This window comes from Rasamsonia byssochlamydoides, assembly GCF_041956645.1.
Source record: "Rasamsonia byssochlamydoides strain NRRL 3658 unplaced genomic scaffold VTN77scaffold_4, whole genome shotgun sequence".
NCBI classification, from domain to species: Eukaryota; Fungi; Ascomycota; class Eurotiomycetes; order Eurotiales; family Trichocomaceae; genus Rasamsonia; species Rasamsonia byssochlamydoides.
This window is the reverse complement of record NW_027192387.1, coordinates 284,705-300,352: the sequence shown is the minus strand read 5'-3', so window position 1 is coordinate 300,352 and position 15,648 is coordinate 284,705. Positions and strand designations below refer to the sequence as shown.

The 15,648-nt window shown below is 50.0% G+C and overlaps 8 protein-coding genes across 8 annotated transcripts; 5 read left to right on the top strand and 3 right to left on the bottom strand.

Moving 5' to 3' along the window:
• Positions 1-138: 138 nt before the first annotated feature.
• VTN77DRAFT_5452 (uncharacterized protein) lies at positions 139-1,548 on the top strand (the record flags this gene model as incomplete). Its single annotated transcript, XM_069421623.1, has 5 exons — positions 139-416; positions 479-564; positions 628-792; positions 850-920; positions 988-1,548. 5 exons carry the CDS (start codon positions 139-141, stop codon positions 1,546-1,548), a joined length of 1,161 nt encoding a protein of 386 aa, XP_069281607.1.
• A 406-nt stretch (positions 1,549-1,954) lies between these two features.
• VTN77DRAFT_5451 (uncharacterized protein) lies at positions 1,955-3,572 on the bottom strand (the record flags this gene model as incomplete). The annotated part of the gene is made up of 3 exons (XM_069421622.1): positions 1,955-2,833; positions 2,904-3,386; positions 3,462-3,572. The coding sequence occupies 3 exons, from the start codon at positions 3,570-3,572 to the stop codon at positions 1,955-1,957; spliced, it is 1,473 nt and encodes a 490-aa protein (XP_069281606.1).
• Positions 3,573-3,983: 411 nt separating this feature from the next.
• VTN77DRAFT_5450 (uncharacterized protein) lies at positions 3,984-4,914 on the top strand (the record flags this gene model as incomplete). The annotated part of the gene is made up of 5 exons (XM_069421621.1): positions 3,984-4,017; positions 4,081-4,115; positions 4,213-4,322; positions 4,384-4,789; positions 4,849-4,914. The coding sequence occupies 5 exons, from the start codon at positions 3,984-3,986 to the stop codon at positions 4,912-4,914; spliced, it is 651 nt and encodes a 216-aa protein (XP_069281605.1).
• Positions 4,915-5,288: 374 nt separating this feature from the next.
• VTN77DRAFT_5449 (uncharacterized protein) lies at positions 5,289-6,617 on the bottom strand (the record flags this gene model as incomplete). The annotated part of the gene is made up of 3 exons (XM_069421619.1): positions 5,289-6,019; positions 6,089-6,245; positions 6,456-6,617. 3 exons carry the CDS (start codon positions 6,615-6,617, stop codon positions 5,289-5,291), a joined length of 1,050 nt encoding a protein of 349 aa, XP_069281604.1.
• A 2,010-nt stretch (positions 6,618-8,627) lies between these two features.
• Positions 8,628-8,953, top strand: VTN77DRAFT_5448 (uncharacterized protein; the record flags this gene model as incomplete). The annotated part of the gene is made up of 2 exons (XM_069421618.1): positions 8,628-8,692; positions 8,761-8,953. The coding sequence occupies 2 exons, from the start codon at positions 8,628-8,630 to the stop codon at positions 8,951-8,953; spliced, it is 258 nt and encodes an 85-aa protein (XP_069281603.1).
• Positions 8,954-9,189: 236 nt separating this feature from the next.
• VTN77DRAFT_5447 (uncharacterized protein) lies at positions 9,190-10,783 on the top strand (the record flags this gene model as incomplete). The annotated part of the gene is made up of 4 exons (XM_069421617.1): positions 9,190-9,379; positions 9,531-9,913; positions 10,026-10,531; positions 10,615-10,783. 4 exons carry the CDS (start codon positions 9,190-9,192, stop codon positions 10,781-10,783), a joined length of 1,248 nt encoding a protein of 415 aa, XP_069281602.1.
• A 1,310-nt stretch (positions 10,784-12,093) lies between these two features.
• VTN77DRAFT_5446 (uncharacterized protein) lies at positions 12,094-13,242 on the top strand (the record flags this gene model as incomplete). Its single annotated transcript, XM_069421616.1, has 3 exons — positions 12,094-12,481; positions 12,627-12,858; positions 12,909-13,242. 3 exons carry the CDS (start codon positions 12,094-12,096, stop codon positions 13,240-13,242), a joined length of 954 nt encoding a protein of 317 aa, XP_069281601.1.
• A 338-nt stretch (positions 13,243-13,580) lies between these two features.
• VTN77DRAFT_5445 (uncharacterized protein) lies at positions 13,581-14,814 on the bottom strand (the record flags this gene model as incomplete). Its single annotated transcript, XM_069421615.1, has 4 exons — positions 13,581-13,971; positions 14,042-14,109; positions 14,173-14,363; positions 14,517-14,814. 4 exons carry the CDS (start codon positions 14,812-14,814, stop codon positions 13,581-13,583), a joined length of 948 nt encoding a protein of 315 aa, XP_069281600.1.
• Positions 14,815-15,648: the final 834 nt, after the last annotated feature.

Genomic DNA, 15,648 nt, shown 5'->3' with positions numbered 1-15,648 from the left:
TACAATTGTGACGGTCTCGACGCACATTAATTAAGCGCGTGGGTCGCGCAAGGCTCAGGCTCAGGCTCGTGAGAAGGGAAGCGCAGCTGCAACCAGGGCAATGGGCGTGCCAGGAACGCCCGTCACGCTCTGCTACCCATGACGGATAGCGGACCTTCCCCCAGCTCCCCCCGGTCACATTTCCCCTCCCACTCGGAGCCTCGAGTATGGCTGATTTCATCCGGAGACTCTCCCATCGGGCTCTCGCTGGCGCGCCAGCTTCTTGCGCATGGGGACTGCGTGGTGAGCGGATTGGTCCCGTCGAATCTTCTGCGAGATGAGAATCGTCGCAACCAATTCCAGGCCTTTCTGGCGGAGGTGGAGAGGAATGAGGACGACTGGAAGGCTCGATTTCGACCGGTCATGTTGGACATCAGGTGCGGGCATGGGCTTTCCCCTGGGTTAGATGCGAAGCCATTGCTTACACTGAACGATGCAGGAAGATGGGGGAGTGTCAGGCTGCTGTTGCAGAGGCTGTCGAGACGTTTGGCAAGATAGACATTCTCGTTTGCTGTACAAGCCAAGGTAAAGCATCGCAATAGAAATACAGCATCATGTAGATTTCCTCTGCTGACAGGATCTGTGAAGCCATCGTAGGAACCGTCGAAGAGCTGGCTGCGTCTCGGACGACCTTAAACCTCGTTCGGGACCAATTCGAGACAAATTACTTTGGTCCCGTGAACATCATTAAATCGGCTCTTCCTCATATGCGGAAGCGAAAGTCAGGGCATATTCTGGTTCTCTCGGGCATAAGTAAGGCTGGTCTATTGCTGGGAAGGAGGTACAGTACAAGTCGCTGACTGGGAGCAGCTGCGCATATTGGTACGCCTGGACTCGGAGTATACTGCGCGTCGGAGTGGGCATTGGAAGGGTATTGTGATGTATGTTTATCGCCGCCTGCATGGATCGGTTCTGGCATTTGCTGACAGCGAAACCTTGCATTATCAGAGCATCGCATACGAAATCGCACCGTTCAATATCAAAGTGTCTATCCTTCAGTGCAGCATCGAGATCCGCATCCTTACGAACCTGATAACCAGCGTGCCTCCGATCCTCCCAGCATACTCCCCTTCTACCAATCATGCTCCTCTCTTTCGCAATATCCTGAACGGTCTTCTATCCCGCTTGCCACAAGCGGACCTTGAAGCTGCGAGTCCAGGATACTCCGGCGGCAGCGCCGCCTCCTCAACCAACATAGCTAATGGGCAGGATTCCCCGCCAGGCGGCTACCTGCCTTTTTCGGCCCCAGAGGTGGTCTCGATGTATCCTCCCCTGAGCGCCGCACACCTGGAAGCCCTGACCGCAGAGACAGTGCATGCCATCACGGCGATTGGCGGTCACGAGAACCCGCCTTCGCGCCATATCATCGGTCAAGAGGGGGTCGCCAGCGTCAAGGAGAAACTGAAAACAGTCAGTGAGGAGCTGGAGGATTTTATCCAGGCCAGTTGCGCGGTGGATATTACTTCTAACGAAGATTCCACGCGAGCCTTAAGAGAGGAAGGGATGTGAAAGGGATTTGAGTTTATGGCTGGCTTCATGACAGAGTCCTCCCAAGCAGAGTACGTTGGTAGAGAACAAGGAGGACAGAGAGTTGTGCAGCGACTCTAGGACGTGAGGGCGAATCTCATGAACATCCCGAACTCTCTTACTCATTCCGAATCGAATCACCAGCTGTAAAGATAAGATATGTATGATCTAAACACAACAAGAAAGATATCTAGCCAACTAGTTTTGAGAAGTTCTGACCTCTAGGAACGGTGCTCTGAATGTCATGATAATTATGCAAATATCTAATAATAGAATCGAAGCATATCACATCTCGAAAGTATCTATGCCAGACAGATAGCTCTTCTTGGAGAGACGACGGGAAAAAGAGAGAGCCGCTAGTCATTACCCAACAATCACGGATAGATGATTATCTCTTCTCCCGTACGTACCAGGCCTGTCTAACTTCCCAGAGACTGCCCATATCCTGGTTATTCCGGTAACAGCGGAATTCCTTCCAGGCATTCCCGTTCGGTGGATCCTTGATGCGGCCATCAATTTCAAGGATCTTATTGGCCAGGGCACCAGGCCCGGCCACGTTGGGAAGAATAATATCACGGGGGACTACCCCTTCTTCTTGCTTTTTCTCAGGTGGAGGAGCTGCAGAAGTAGAATATGGACCGGAGGGCTCAAGTGTAGTAGAAGGCACTACAATAGACGAAGTAGAATGTTCGTTGTTGGGTTCAGGAGCATTGCCTTCCACTACTTGAACGTCTCCCTCATCTTTAGAATGGGAAACCGGATTAGTCACGGTCTCCAGCGCTGAGGGAGCAACTTCGGAAGAAGCTGTCGAAACGGGCTCCACCGTTATGTTTCCAGGAGCTTGGTCGGAGGCTTTACGTTTACGTGGTCTCCCACGGCCACGTTTCTTCACCTCCGTCTTCATTTCAGGGACCGAGGCATTGGATGAAGCTTCAGGTACAGACTCTTGTATAGCTACCTCGACGCCGTCTTTGTTTTCTGGCTTGGGTTCCAGATCGACGACACGATGATCACCATCACGGTCGACGGGAGCTTGGACCTCATTGTTAAGCCCGTTAACTTCCGTGCTGGCGCTGGGTTTGACGCCTTCGTTGGTTTCGATTTCGGATTTCGACCTCATTTCGGTTTCATTCTTTGATACATCCTCATTTGACACTTCCTTTTTCGGGATGTTGTTACCTTGGATGGTATCATATGTATTAGATAAGAAGACACGCTGACCAGCAGGAACAGCAAACGTTAAGGTTGAGCCATCAATGGCCAAGATCTGACAGCCAAAGTTAGTTAGATGCGATTCTCCGTCTCCATCCAACATCGTGTGCATGAGCCATTCTTACCTTGGCTTCCTTCTCCACGAAGATTCTTCCAGTCTTTTCTTTCCCAAAGACACGAGAATATTTCCAAACGTCTCCAACCCTGACGACCCCATGTTTGATGAGGGTATCGAGCTTCACCTTGGAGCTTTCACCGGCAATCAGATGGTAATCCAGCTTCTGTTTTTGGCCCCAAAATTGCTCAAACTCCTCCTCTTTGAACTTGTCAAATTTGCCTTCAGCTCGTTCCTTCATCGCCTGTGCCGCCTGGCGCAACCATTCCGGGTCATAGCGGCCGGCCTCTAGATCGACCTGGAACTGACGCACGCCGTACCGCCAATTGTTGTCATAGCGTAAGAACTCTTGCGGCAGAGGTGGAATTTTAGCATTTGGATCTTCTGGATCTGGATCTGGATTTGGATGCACATGCTCTGGTAGAAGAGCGAGGATCTCTTTCTTCTCCGACTCGTCGAGGCATGTCCATGCTTTAGGATTAGCGAACAATTTCTATGCAGCTATGTTAGCCCTGACGAATCACTTGTCTTAAAACATGCGCCGTTAGAAAAAAAAAATCGTGCATACCACAAGATCCACTTTTACCAGAGGTGACTTCGGGTTCGTCGTGAGGAACTCTTCACCCCATGGATCCTTCTTTGCTGATCTCGCCGAAGTCCGCTTGGGCTTCGACGACATCGCGTTGGCGGACTTGCCGGGATCACTGGACTCCGCTGAATGCGAAATACGAGGGCGGAGAGATCTGAAGCATCCTCAGTATCCTGCACTGCCCGTCGACAAATTTGCTGTATTGCAAGCTCCGATTTGCTTTTTTGTCTTTGGGTTGGGTTATCTTTTCTTCTTACCTGGTGACGCCGGCTGGCGGACCTGGGGATCTGCCATCATCGACCGCCTTGCGTTTAGGTGGCATTTTGGAAGGAAGCGCGTGGTGGAGCTCCGTGCCGGGGGAAGTGCTGAATGGACTGGATCTGTAAGCTCTCCGCGGTCAAATAACAATCTACACCGTCAGCGTTGATTGAATTATTCTACAAGCTGGGAGCAAATGCTCTAGACGTAACTCACCAGAATTCCTGAGTTGTGTGTGCAAAAATGGTCAGGTCAACGCAGATTGCGCGGCTAGATGGTACGTGATCATGGTTCCAGAGAACGATGAAAGATGAAAGATGTCGCTGATGTTAGATGAAAGGCCTTATGCTGGCCGCCTCAGTTGATGATGAGCAGGTAGGTCTATTGCTATTTATCAATTTGTGTGGCAGCATTCACTGATGAATAGCACCTTTCTCCATCCTTCCTATGTCATGTCACTAACTCTTCCTAGGCCGAAGCTGAGCTTTCAGAGGTGAAGTCGCAAGCCAAGCTGATTTTCCGTCGCATGAGTCGCAATTCAGCACCAGAAGCTAGCATTGAGTCTGGGCAATACAATCTCCAGTGAGTCGCTCGCTTCGAGAAGAGTTGTCAATTGTCTACAGTCACTGAGCGTGTGATTAAGCTACATCATCAAAGATGACATCTGTTTTCTCTGTATCTGCGATCGTTCCTACCCCCGCAAACTCGCATTCACCTACCTCGCCGACCTCGCGACCGAATTCACCACCACCTACTCCCCCGCACAGTACCATTCCCCCAACCTGCGACCCTATGCATTTGTCGAATTCGACACCTTCATTCAACGCACCAAGCAGACATACCAGAATACTCGTGCCGCCCAGAATTTAGACAAGCTGAACGATGAGCTTCGGGATGTCACAAAGGTCATGACCAAGAACATCGAAGACCTCTTATATCGTGGAGACAGTCTTGAACGGATGGGTGAGATGTCTGGGCGGTTACGGGAAGATAGCAGGAAGTACAAGAAGGCAGCAGTGCGGATAAACTGGGAGCTGTTGCTAGAGCAGGTTAGTAGATCTTCCTTTAATTCAGCAATTAGCAGTGGGAAGCTGACCTGTGAATCCAGTACGGACCAGTTGCTGGAGTCGGTTTGTTCATCATTTTTCTTTTGGTTTGGTGGCTTTTCTTCTAGTTCAATGCCTGATGCCAATCAATATCCCCTTCGTATGGACATATGACTTTGATCGATGATTTGTATGCATAGCGGATGGAGTCCCGAGAAACTTGGGCCTCCTTGTCAGTACTCGATCAGACTTTGGGGAAAGGTATCCTTCGTTGTATTTGGTCCTTCTGGAAAGGACCGATGTAATCCGTCATCAGGTTCAAAAGGCCATTCATAGTCGACGCATTCTTTACCTTATTGGAAGTATCGTATGTTCTCAAGCCTTAAAGAAGCAGTCTCGTGTAGGCATATGACCTGGAAGGGCTGTTAAGACTTGACATCCAGACCTCGGATGCGCAAGCATTCAGCTCCTGAGAATTCTTATCTTTGATCCGCCAGGACATTCATATCTCATCTTCTTCCTCGTCAAAGTCGTCTTCTTCTCCCATATCGTAGAGAATCCTTCCTCCCTCTCCGGGGCCGTCGCCATGCTGTGCGTCAAAATACGGCAACACCACACCTTCCCTTTCTCGCCGTTGACGCTCTGTGAGCTTCAACTCGAAAGTCGACCCTGGCTCCTCCTCCGCGACATCCTCGTCCTGTTCTTCCGGTCGACGATACAACGGATGGTCATCCAGTAGCGTGACCACCTCCTTTGCTTCATTGGGGTGATAGTGAGATGCAGGCGGCAGAACGTACCACTCCACAACTCCTCGTCCGCTTTTGCGCCGATGTTCCATCTCAATGACGATACCTTCAGCGCTCTCTTGACCTTTCATCCTGTCGAGTCTGCCGAGGATCACCCCTTCCTGTTCTTCTTCTAATCCGAAGACTGGCTCGGCCAGACTGCGGTCACGAGCAGCCTTCTGGGCGAGCACATGAGAAAGCGAGTGGAGAGTAAAAATGGTCGTTGCAAGATACGTCAAAAGCGATAGGTTCAACGGAGTATAAGGCCGTTGATTTGACAGGCTAGGGATATCCTGGTGGTAGGTCACCACTAGGGACGTCTGCACCGGTGTGGACGTGGGGTTTGCTGGAGCAAGAAACGAGCTCAAGTACAATGGCAGATGCACGGGGCCATCGGGACCACGGCGATCAAGAAGGGAATTAATGGAATCAATGATGATGAGCCGTCCTGGTCCATTATTATCAGCACTCAGAGAAAAACGATAGATAGGTTACGACATAGTGAGGAAGCTCTTACTGCGTGGTGCCCCACCGGATTCCGGCACAGAATATGCACTAGTCACTTCCTTGACCACATCGCTCGATCTCTTCCGTCGAGCAAGGATAAAAGCATCAACTCCGTCGGGTCTCTTCAGAGTTTCGAACGACACAAAGGTGACATGAACTTTTGAGATCTAGTACAGAAATTAGCGTGGAATATGAAAATCCTGACCGACGAAGTCCCAGAAAATAGCAGTAAGTTGCGCGACTCCAAATCGAGCAACAAATCATTAACATTTTTCCACCAAATGATGGAAGTATGAAGCAACAGTCAAGGTAATGCAGTGAAAAAAAAATTCACCAAGCAATACTAGAAAAAAAAAGAACGCGCTCATCAACCATACCCGTGCCCGCCGGATATACTCCCGTATTAACGGTCTTGCCGGCTGTTCCAAAGAATCCAACAGCAGCGTCAGCGGTGACGCAGTATCTCTTAGACTGAGTAGTTTCGATATCAAGAGCAAGTTATGGGTGCGCCGATGCGAAAGATTATTTTTGGACGGCATCTTTTCTTTTTTTCGCTTATGGGATATATTTTTTTCTTTGCTGTGACCACTGCAGGTCTTGCAGGTTGTTGAAATAATAATGAAGAAATGAGGTTTGCGGCGAGAAAAAGATTTCTCGAGTTCTCAAGAGTTGAGATAGGTTGACTGACGTTCGGTGGAGGGGTTCGGCGGGACGGCCCGTATGGCTGTTAGCATCATTTAGCGATAGCGGCGATACCGCGTAGTAGGTAAGGAGTAGTAATACTGAACAAAACTATAAAAAATAATTTAAATTTGCTTTGCTATTATGAAAGGAATATGAGCAGGTCTGCAGAAAAAAAATTGCACAGATGTACAGACCAACTGTTGTTGAAATCTCCTCTCTAGGTTTAGAAGTACTACTGGTCAGGCTCTGTATTAGGTATACTGACAGATGCGAGAAATTATTACCATTGTGTTCCTCGATCTAGATCCATCCAGAAAACTGTTTATTCTTTACAGCTGCTCCAGTGGAGAAGCCACATTGGATTGATCACGTGTGACGTCATTATATGATGCTGCTGCGTGGCCTTGTGGCCCCAATCTCGCAATACAGTCTTGTGCCCTTATACGGAGTATGCTTATCAAACCGCCTTAGGTGATCCGATAATGAAGGCATAATGGTCGAAGGCGAGCGCAGAGGTCATCTGTATATATACCTAACGTCTCGAATGTCTTCAGAGAAGGACTCCCGGTCTGTTGGTCATTGAATATGATTCCGACAACGGTATCGATGATGAAGCGATCTCGCTCCAGATGGCTCAGAGGATGAAATCAACACTTAGCTGGGTGGGCAGGTGCTGCTGTTCATGAAAGCTACGGCATATAAGTCAGGATGTCAATATCAAGACGATTATATTGAGCAAGACCCTAACTAGGATCAGGTGGGCTACTTTTGACTTCTCACGCTTGCAGCATCATGACCCCCTCGGAGTGTTGAGAGACTTGGGACAGGGAGATCCTTGACGATCCTTGACTACTCCTACGGAGTATATTTTCTCGGGACTTTTGTTGCATTATATACTCCGCACGGAGTACTCTTGTAGATTCGCTCGAGTCCCTGAGCAGCCCTAGTCTCCAGGAACAGGATCCAATATTTTATGTGCTCCATCAATGCCTCATACCTAGATAGTTAGCAATAGTTAAAACTCCACATTCAATGGCTTTCTGGAATGAGTCAGTCCATGTGACATCAACGTCGCCTTTTCCTCCAAATCATCCACTGCCTCATTTACTCCGTATAGGCTTGCAGCTTCTCGAATCTTGAGGCTCGGGTGTGCGTGCAGTCACCATTAACTATTCTTTCCTGTCAGCACTCAGAAGTCCTCCTCGTAGAAAAAACCTGGAATTTGCCCTCAAAGGTAGGCAGTCACGCGCGAGGTTAAATACTCTGTAATAATGTGACAAGCACAGTGCATTCCGAGATCTACACGGTGTGCCTAACAGGTACCTCCCCCTGAATTAGGTGCCTAACTTGTTAGGGTGTTAGTCCACAGGAGAAATGCCAACTAAGTCAAGGTACTAACTTAAAGAATCATGACAGCTTGATGGCGATTTGCTGAGTACTCTGTACTAATCGTTAGTAAACAGGTAGATCTATGCATCCCACGACGGACATCAACGGCGTCCCTCCGCTAGTTGGCTCTGGCTATTTCTTGATTCGTTGAAGGGTTCGAGATGCCGCAGAAAATGTCCATTCTGCTGCCTAGCGCTTTGGAAGCAGAAGTCTTAGATGGAGCTATCTCCTTCCAGAGTGCTCTGTGATTCTCCCCTTTTCCTTCTTTGCAAAACTAGCAATTAAATTAGGTCAGTAGTGCAGCCTCAGGAAACCTAGGTACGGAGCATTTCCGTGGCGGTGAGTCGCTGCGGTCACACAATCCGTACCGGCCAGAATACAGTTCACATTTGACTTTGGCCATAACAGACGCGCAATGAATGATGGAATGACAAGTGTCCATACAACAAATAACGACGGATCTGATGAGAAAAAGCATGTCGTGTGCTGCTTTGCCAAACGGGCTGAGCCCAGCCCACAGCTTTGGCCCCGACGGCCTGAGGTAGCTGTGGGCTTAGCCTCCAATTTCCGCCACTTACCCGGCGTTCTCTTCCTCTCTAACAGTTACAGCCCCACTGTCCCAAGGTTCCAGGGCGATCCCCAGCGTGTGTCGCGGGACTCGCGGCCTCAGCCCGTCTCTGTGTGGAGGGCTGGAGAGAAGCCAGTCCGGGTTCGTGCCTCGTCGCCACTGGCTCGTCATTCATTTATCGCCAACAACTCCTCAAACAAGCCACGAGTCGACTTGGTTCTAAAGGGTACCTAACTATTTAGGAGCGCTAGCCGAGCCATATCCAGTTAGGACGACCTCCCCTGTCGATTCGACTTGATGCGGCTCGCGATCAACTCGCGGCTGCACAGCATGTCGCATGTCTGGAATATAGAATGCTGGTCCGTCGTCACTGAGCAGAAAAAAAATTCCAACGCAGCATCGCGTCCCGTCCGACCACCGTCGGGCCACCGAGCCTGCAGTACTCTCCTTGAATTCCCCCTCCCCGAACGATGTCCTTCGTCTCCCTCTTCCGACGCCGTTGGCAGCGCCTTGCAATCTTCTCGATCGTATTCTGTGTGGTTTCTCTTTCGATACTATCCAGTCAAGAGGACAGCCAACATGATGACGAAGTCTCCGAATTGCAGATAAAATATCCTTTGCTGTGGAAACATGTACGTATGTTCAATGGCACCGGTGGAGGTAGGTGATCACGCGCGTCCTGAGTGCTACAATATCCCGCGAATCGAGCTGTCCATACTCTGTGTACAGCGCCATTGAACCTCATGCCCTTCGCATTTCGTTGAATCTCTCGTTTTGGGGGCACATTCCGCTAATTATCTGCACTGACTAGCCTGGTATATACCACCCGAGTGGCTACCCGAGTCGCAACCGGTTCCAGAAAACATTGTAGAAGCAGCCCAACTGGCCTTTCAGCTCACCAACTCGACTGCCCACCGAACTATCTCGCATTCTCAAATTCCCTTGATTGTGCATCAAACATGGAAGAACACCGACATCGACACGTGGTCAGAGTTGATATGTGATAGTGTGGAGAAATGGTTGGAATTCGTTGTCGACGTGCCTATGGCGTACTTTTTGTGGACCAACGACGGTGTGATGCAATTTCTGGAGGAGTATGATCCTGGTTTCATCGAGAAGTTTTCCTCTCTGGCGGCAAATGTCGAACGGGCAGATGTTTTCCGCATCATGGTCGCTAACTACATCGGTGGCATTGTAAGTCTCCTTTTGCCTCTGTCTACTATCGATTCTTTCCCTAGATACTTTCCCCGACGCTTTCTTCGCTTTTTCTTGTCACAGATGATACTGATTTCATGTCCACCATCAGTATGGAGACGTCGACACTTATCCACTACGGTCGCCGGCGACGTGGATCGTGCCCTCGGACCTAATGCCTTGGTATGACCCTGAGACGGGTGTATCCTACAATTCCACCGGCCCTGTGAAGGCCATATTCGGTCTCGAAGCCGATTGTCCTCCAGACAGTGATTCGTATTGGCGAATGGGCTACACGCACCCCGTTCAGCTAACCCAATGGGCGCTGGCTTCAGCACCTGGCCATCCTGTGCTCTTGCGATTCATGGATAATCTGTCGTTTCGCCTGCAGGAGGTGGCGAATCGCCACGGAGGAAATCTGTCGTCCCCTTCCGCATTCCGGGAGCTCCAGCGATTAGATCCCCTTGTTTTAACGGGCCCGGACGCTCTCACCGTATCAGCGCAGAGCTGGTTAGAGGAGAGTGCCGGATTGCGATGGAACGCTCTCACCGGCTTGCACGACGGCGGAAAGAGTAAACTAGTGGATGATGTTATGATTCTTCCCATCACGGGATTCAGGTAAGACTTTTTTTTCCCTCTTGTCCTGCCTATTTCGGGACTTCGGCGAGTATCGGAGACGGAGAGCTGACGATCAGAGGCAGTCCCGGTCGGGGTTTATATGGCAACATGGGCTCCAAGCCCATCACCGATCCCGATGCGCGTTTATTGCATCGTGCGCAAGGATCGTGGAAGTCGTTTAACTTGCGAGTGGAGTTTGGGAAGTTTTGTCGCACGTTTTTTGGCCTTTGTAAGGATTGGTCCAAAGTATAGAGCATATGGGTTCTTAATATATGTATTTATTGTAATTGTCATGCTAGAATTTCAAACATAATTTGATTCATCGCACCTATTCTGTGCACAACGGACAAGTCGCGCTGCGGAGTGCATCTCTCGATGAAAAGAGAACTTGCGACAGGGTTGAGATTCCATTTCCGAACTTCTCAGTCTGTCTCCATGACACGTTGAAAGAAAGGGAAACTTTGACTCAAATAACTGATGAATCCTCGTATGGAGATTATCTGCTTTTTCTGCACCATGGGTTTAAGTTGAAACAAGCATTAATAATATTAGCTGGTACTCCGTAGGTACCTAACCTAGTAACGAACGATGAGCGCGATCACATGCGATCGCCTGCCATACCGGGTAACAACACGGACGTTGGCTGGACACGATTGGCAAGGATCATCGATGGATAAGCCTTTCAGTGAAATCACGCCATCTGGTCGGGCTAACCTTCTTTGCTTGCACTTACCCGTTTGGATTAGGAAGGCACACGAGCGCGACCGCGGGAACTGTAAATGAGCCACCAGGGCCTGACACGTTCTGGCCAAACAACAAAACGAGGTTAAGTGGTGGACAAATTGGCTAGAAAAGCGCTGCGACACGGCCTGCCACCCTCATCAGGGGATGTGTGACAAGAGTGTGAACAAGAGACGAGATGTCCAATGATGAGCAACCATGGTCGCATGTGTGTGGGAGCGGAGCAACAAGTCCTCCGAAAGCGACAGACAGATTACTAACTACGGGGTACTTATATAAGCCTTGCAGGCTGCAGGCGACACAAGAGAGGTGGTAAAATCTTCCCGGTGACAGAGGGCCAATAACTGCGGTGTCTGCCTGAGGACGATCGACACGATGACCGTGTCTCGTATCTCGTATCTTCGGGACAGAGTCATTAATTACCCAGGTTCCCCGGATCCCTGCGGAACTGTGTTTAGGTAACACCAAGAACACCACCAAACCCGTGACAGTACTGATACGGCCGATCTTGTTCGGATTACCGTCACAATACGGAATTCTAGCGCATATACTCCTTCCAGAGCTTCTAAACGGGCCCCACCGGTTGTGAGGTTAGGCACCCTGGTTTTCTCTTCCTCATGAGCACCCATATATAACAATATTGCAGGCATTTTGCTGTCACTTCTGCTGCTGTTAGCCAGATTACTCGATTTTCCCCCCTTCTCCTCCCCTCCGGTTCTTTTCCGGAGGCGGACACGATGGCCTCTCTCCGGACCAGGTTCCTGCTCTTGGCTTGCGCCTTGCTCCTTCTTCTACATCGCTGGTGGCTTCCTCTTGGGGCAATGCTGTATGATCTTGCGGCACTCCCGGCTCGGTGGAAGGATGCGTCGGCTCAGTCTCTGATCACCCAAGAGCGCGACCATTTCGATCTCAGCTTCGCCGCCTATGAAACCAACCAGACGACCGCGGGCGACGATTATCCTGATCTTGTCCCGCCCATTCTACATCACATCAATCTGGGCCCGAAACCACCGCGCGCGGAGTGGGTGGCAGCCCGATTGAACTGCTTGCGCCATCATGAGGGGTGGCAATTTTTCTTGTGGGATGACGCCAGTGCCAATACGTTCATTCAAGAAAACTTTCCTCATCTGAAGGACATGTGGGACAACTATCGTTATCCAGTACAACGGGTTGACGCGCTTCGATACATGGTGCTGCAGAAATATGGAGGTGAGTTTCGACAAACGCACTAGGTTACTGAGTTGCCTCCCGCCTCCACAAGAACCTTACGGGTGGTGGGGAAAACTTGGACGGTTGAGATGGCAAATGGCGATGGAGAACGCAATGCTGATGTCAAAATGTTGATTCTGCACAGGTGCGGTTCTTGATTTCGACCTCTCATGTAAACGATCTCTCGGGCCGCTGAGACGGTTCGACTTTGTGGCGCCGGCAGCCCATCCCACGGGCTTTTCCATTGGCATGATGTTGTCGAGCCCAAACAATACCTTCGTCCGGGCCCTGGTGGACAACCTCCCCAAATACAACCGAGCCTGGTTTTTCCTTCCCTATGTTACAGTAATGTTTAGCACTGGATGTCACTATGCATCGTATGTTTCATCCGCCTTCTCCACATCGACGTCAACTGACTTGAATGCAGTACCATCTTCACCCTTCAGCGCAACCGCGCTCCCTTTCGCATCCTCGCCGGGCCACCCTCCTTTCCTCGCATGCACATGTTGAATGGTTATGTTGACACGCCCTTATTCCGTCACCTGGGCTCATCCTCATGGCACAGCTTCGACGCTTTGCTGATTAATCTTCTTGGACACCCGAGAAAAGGACCTCTGGTGGTCCTGTTGGTGGTGCTGTCCTTTGTCACCGGGTCGCTGGTGGCAGTCTGTCTGACTTGTCGCCTCCGAAGACACCACTACTCTTCTGGGATCAATCCTAGAAAGGATAATGCAAATTCAGTAATATTGAAAGTTGCATAGAAACCGGTGGGCGTGTTTTTTTTTAGCATTTATTTTGCTCTCCAAGCGATGTTCTCTTTTTTTTTTCCATTGGCTATACCTACGATTGATGCTTTTCTTTTTGAGACGACTCTTGTATTACGCGATTATTTCTTATTCTTAACCCCCCAGGTTGAGGGTTTCGGGCTTGTACAGTGTACCAATTTCGAAAGGAACTAAAATAGCCTGGTTCGGAAGGCATTAGTACTTAATACATGAATACATACATCTCCGTTTGACGTGTCATATCAATAATAATAACCAAGACGCAAGGAACATTAATGAAATAGTTCATTCAATCAAGACATGAAGCTAGCTCATCACATTCTTCTCAGATCATTAAACCACATATACCGACTCATGACCAGATACAGCACCCTGTCCCAGGAATACTGCGTATTATGCTGACGGAACGCCGCCCGGCCTTTCATGTACATCGCCCAGTTGCTGACGAGCAGGGCCTTGTCACCGTACCGGTCGCCACCGGGAGGAGGCGGCCCTGCGGGTTTATTATTATTATCCCCAGCCGCGGGACTCAATTCGGCCTTGTAGTACCCCTCTGGTGGTGGCAGGAACAGGGCCTCGAGGATCCGCAGCGAGAAAGGGAATGATGTCGGGATCAGGTCTGCGAGGGAGGAGTATTTGCGAAGGAGGAACTTGGTCTGGACGGCGTAGGCTGGGGGCTGGTGGTTGTTCTCGATGGAGTATTTGCTGCATGGTTCTGTCAGTTACATTGTTTTTCTTTTTGGCAAGTTGCAAGGACAATTGGTAAATGTCTTACCGGACGCCATTGCTGACAGACCTGTGGTTGACATGGCCCGATATACCGTATTGATCGAAAGTAATGATCTGTCATGTTGCGCCGATTAAATTTCCTCGCTATGACGTATTGTACTCTCTGGATTGACTTACCAAGTCAATATTCCACATGCGAACATGCTTCTGAAGGACATCCTTGACGACGTCTTCATCCCACCATTTCTTGGGATTGTCTTGCAGGTCAGGATGATTGAGGACTACACATCGGTCCGGGGCAATTCCAAGCGTGGCACAGCTGGCTTTGGCTTCGGCTTTCCTCTCTTCACCGAGACCGTCATAGTTGCCTAGAACCTTTGAAATCAGTTTTGTTTTGCAAAGAATGGAGTGGCTCAATCTTTTATATTAAATAGAGATATCTATAAGGAAAGTAAATGATTCAAACTGCTGAGAGAAAAGAAATGTTTATATAGTCCTGATGGAAGGAGGTAGCTGCTGACCCGAAGAAAGAACCAAGATCGCGCGATTCACGTGCGGATTCCCCCACGCATGGAGGATGCTCGGGCTGAAAAAGAGACACTCATCGTCCGGGTGCGCCGTGATCAGAAGCACATTCCGCGCGTTTCGGATCGCGTGTGGCACCAATCTAGGGTCGCCGGCGAGGGTATAGGCAAGCAGGAAGTAGAGAACAAGGGGTATGAGAAAGAAAATCACCACGAGTGCCAGCGCGATGGAGGACTTCTTCCTCGAAGCGCGGCGGCCCAGATGCCTTGCGAGGCCGAGCAGAATTGAGGCCATGATGCGATTAGCTCCAACCTCCAATCATTTATTTTATTTTTTTTTCCGGGAGAGGTGAGGGAGCTTATGCCCTGCTCTTTCTTCTTTTCCCCCTTTAGGAAGCAAGCTCAGCAGCAGCTCTGAGCGATTGTATCTAATTGCCCAGGCATAGGTCTTTTTGTGCCTCTGAGCTTGAAGGCGAGCCTGTGAATCGGAAGCCATTCGCTACGAGGCATTCAATACGGCGCTAGTAACAGTGGGGCGTATCGCCGATACTGTCTTGTCACGGAATTACAGCGTGGTACGGGAACTTCCAAGGTTGGGAGCTTCAGCCGACGGAGGCTCATGTTAACTGTCTTCCTGCGGGATTATTTTGACGAGCCAAGGGGGAAGTTTCAACAGCTGTTGGCCCTCCTAGCCGATCATGGATGGGGGTCACTGGCCTCTCAGCTTTCAGCTAATCCTAATTTCATTTGGTTTCGGGTCCCCTGTCCCAGAAATTCACCCGGAGCTCCAGGCCTGTCAAGCAAAGCCATCGGGCTCTTTGACTTCCGCCCTCCCATGTCAGGAACTCTATGCGCGTGTCAATGACATGTTGTCCTCATCGAGCCCTCAAGAAGGCACTGCTTGCGGCTGCTGAAAGTTCCGAGGTGATGGCATGTGCCTCTTTCCAGATTCCAGCTTCGGGTGCACCTGGATATTTACTGGATATGGTCTAGGCCCTGGCCCAGCACAATGGAAGGAAAGCGTGCACAGGGCTAACACTAAGAATGGTGGAAATGAGCGATCAGGGCCGCTAAGCTGCCTCGTCTAGGGCTGGTAAAAGCTTGGATGTCTGTGTGTCAAAAAATTTAC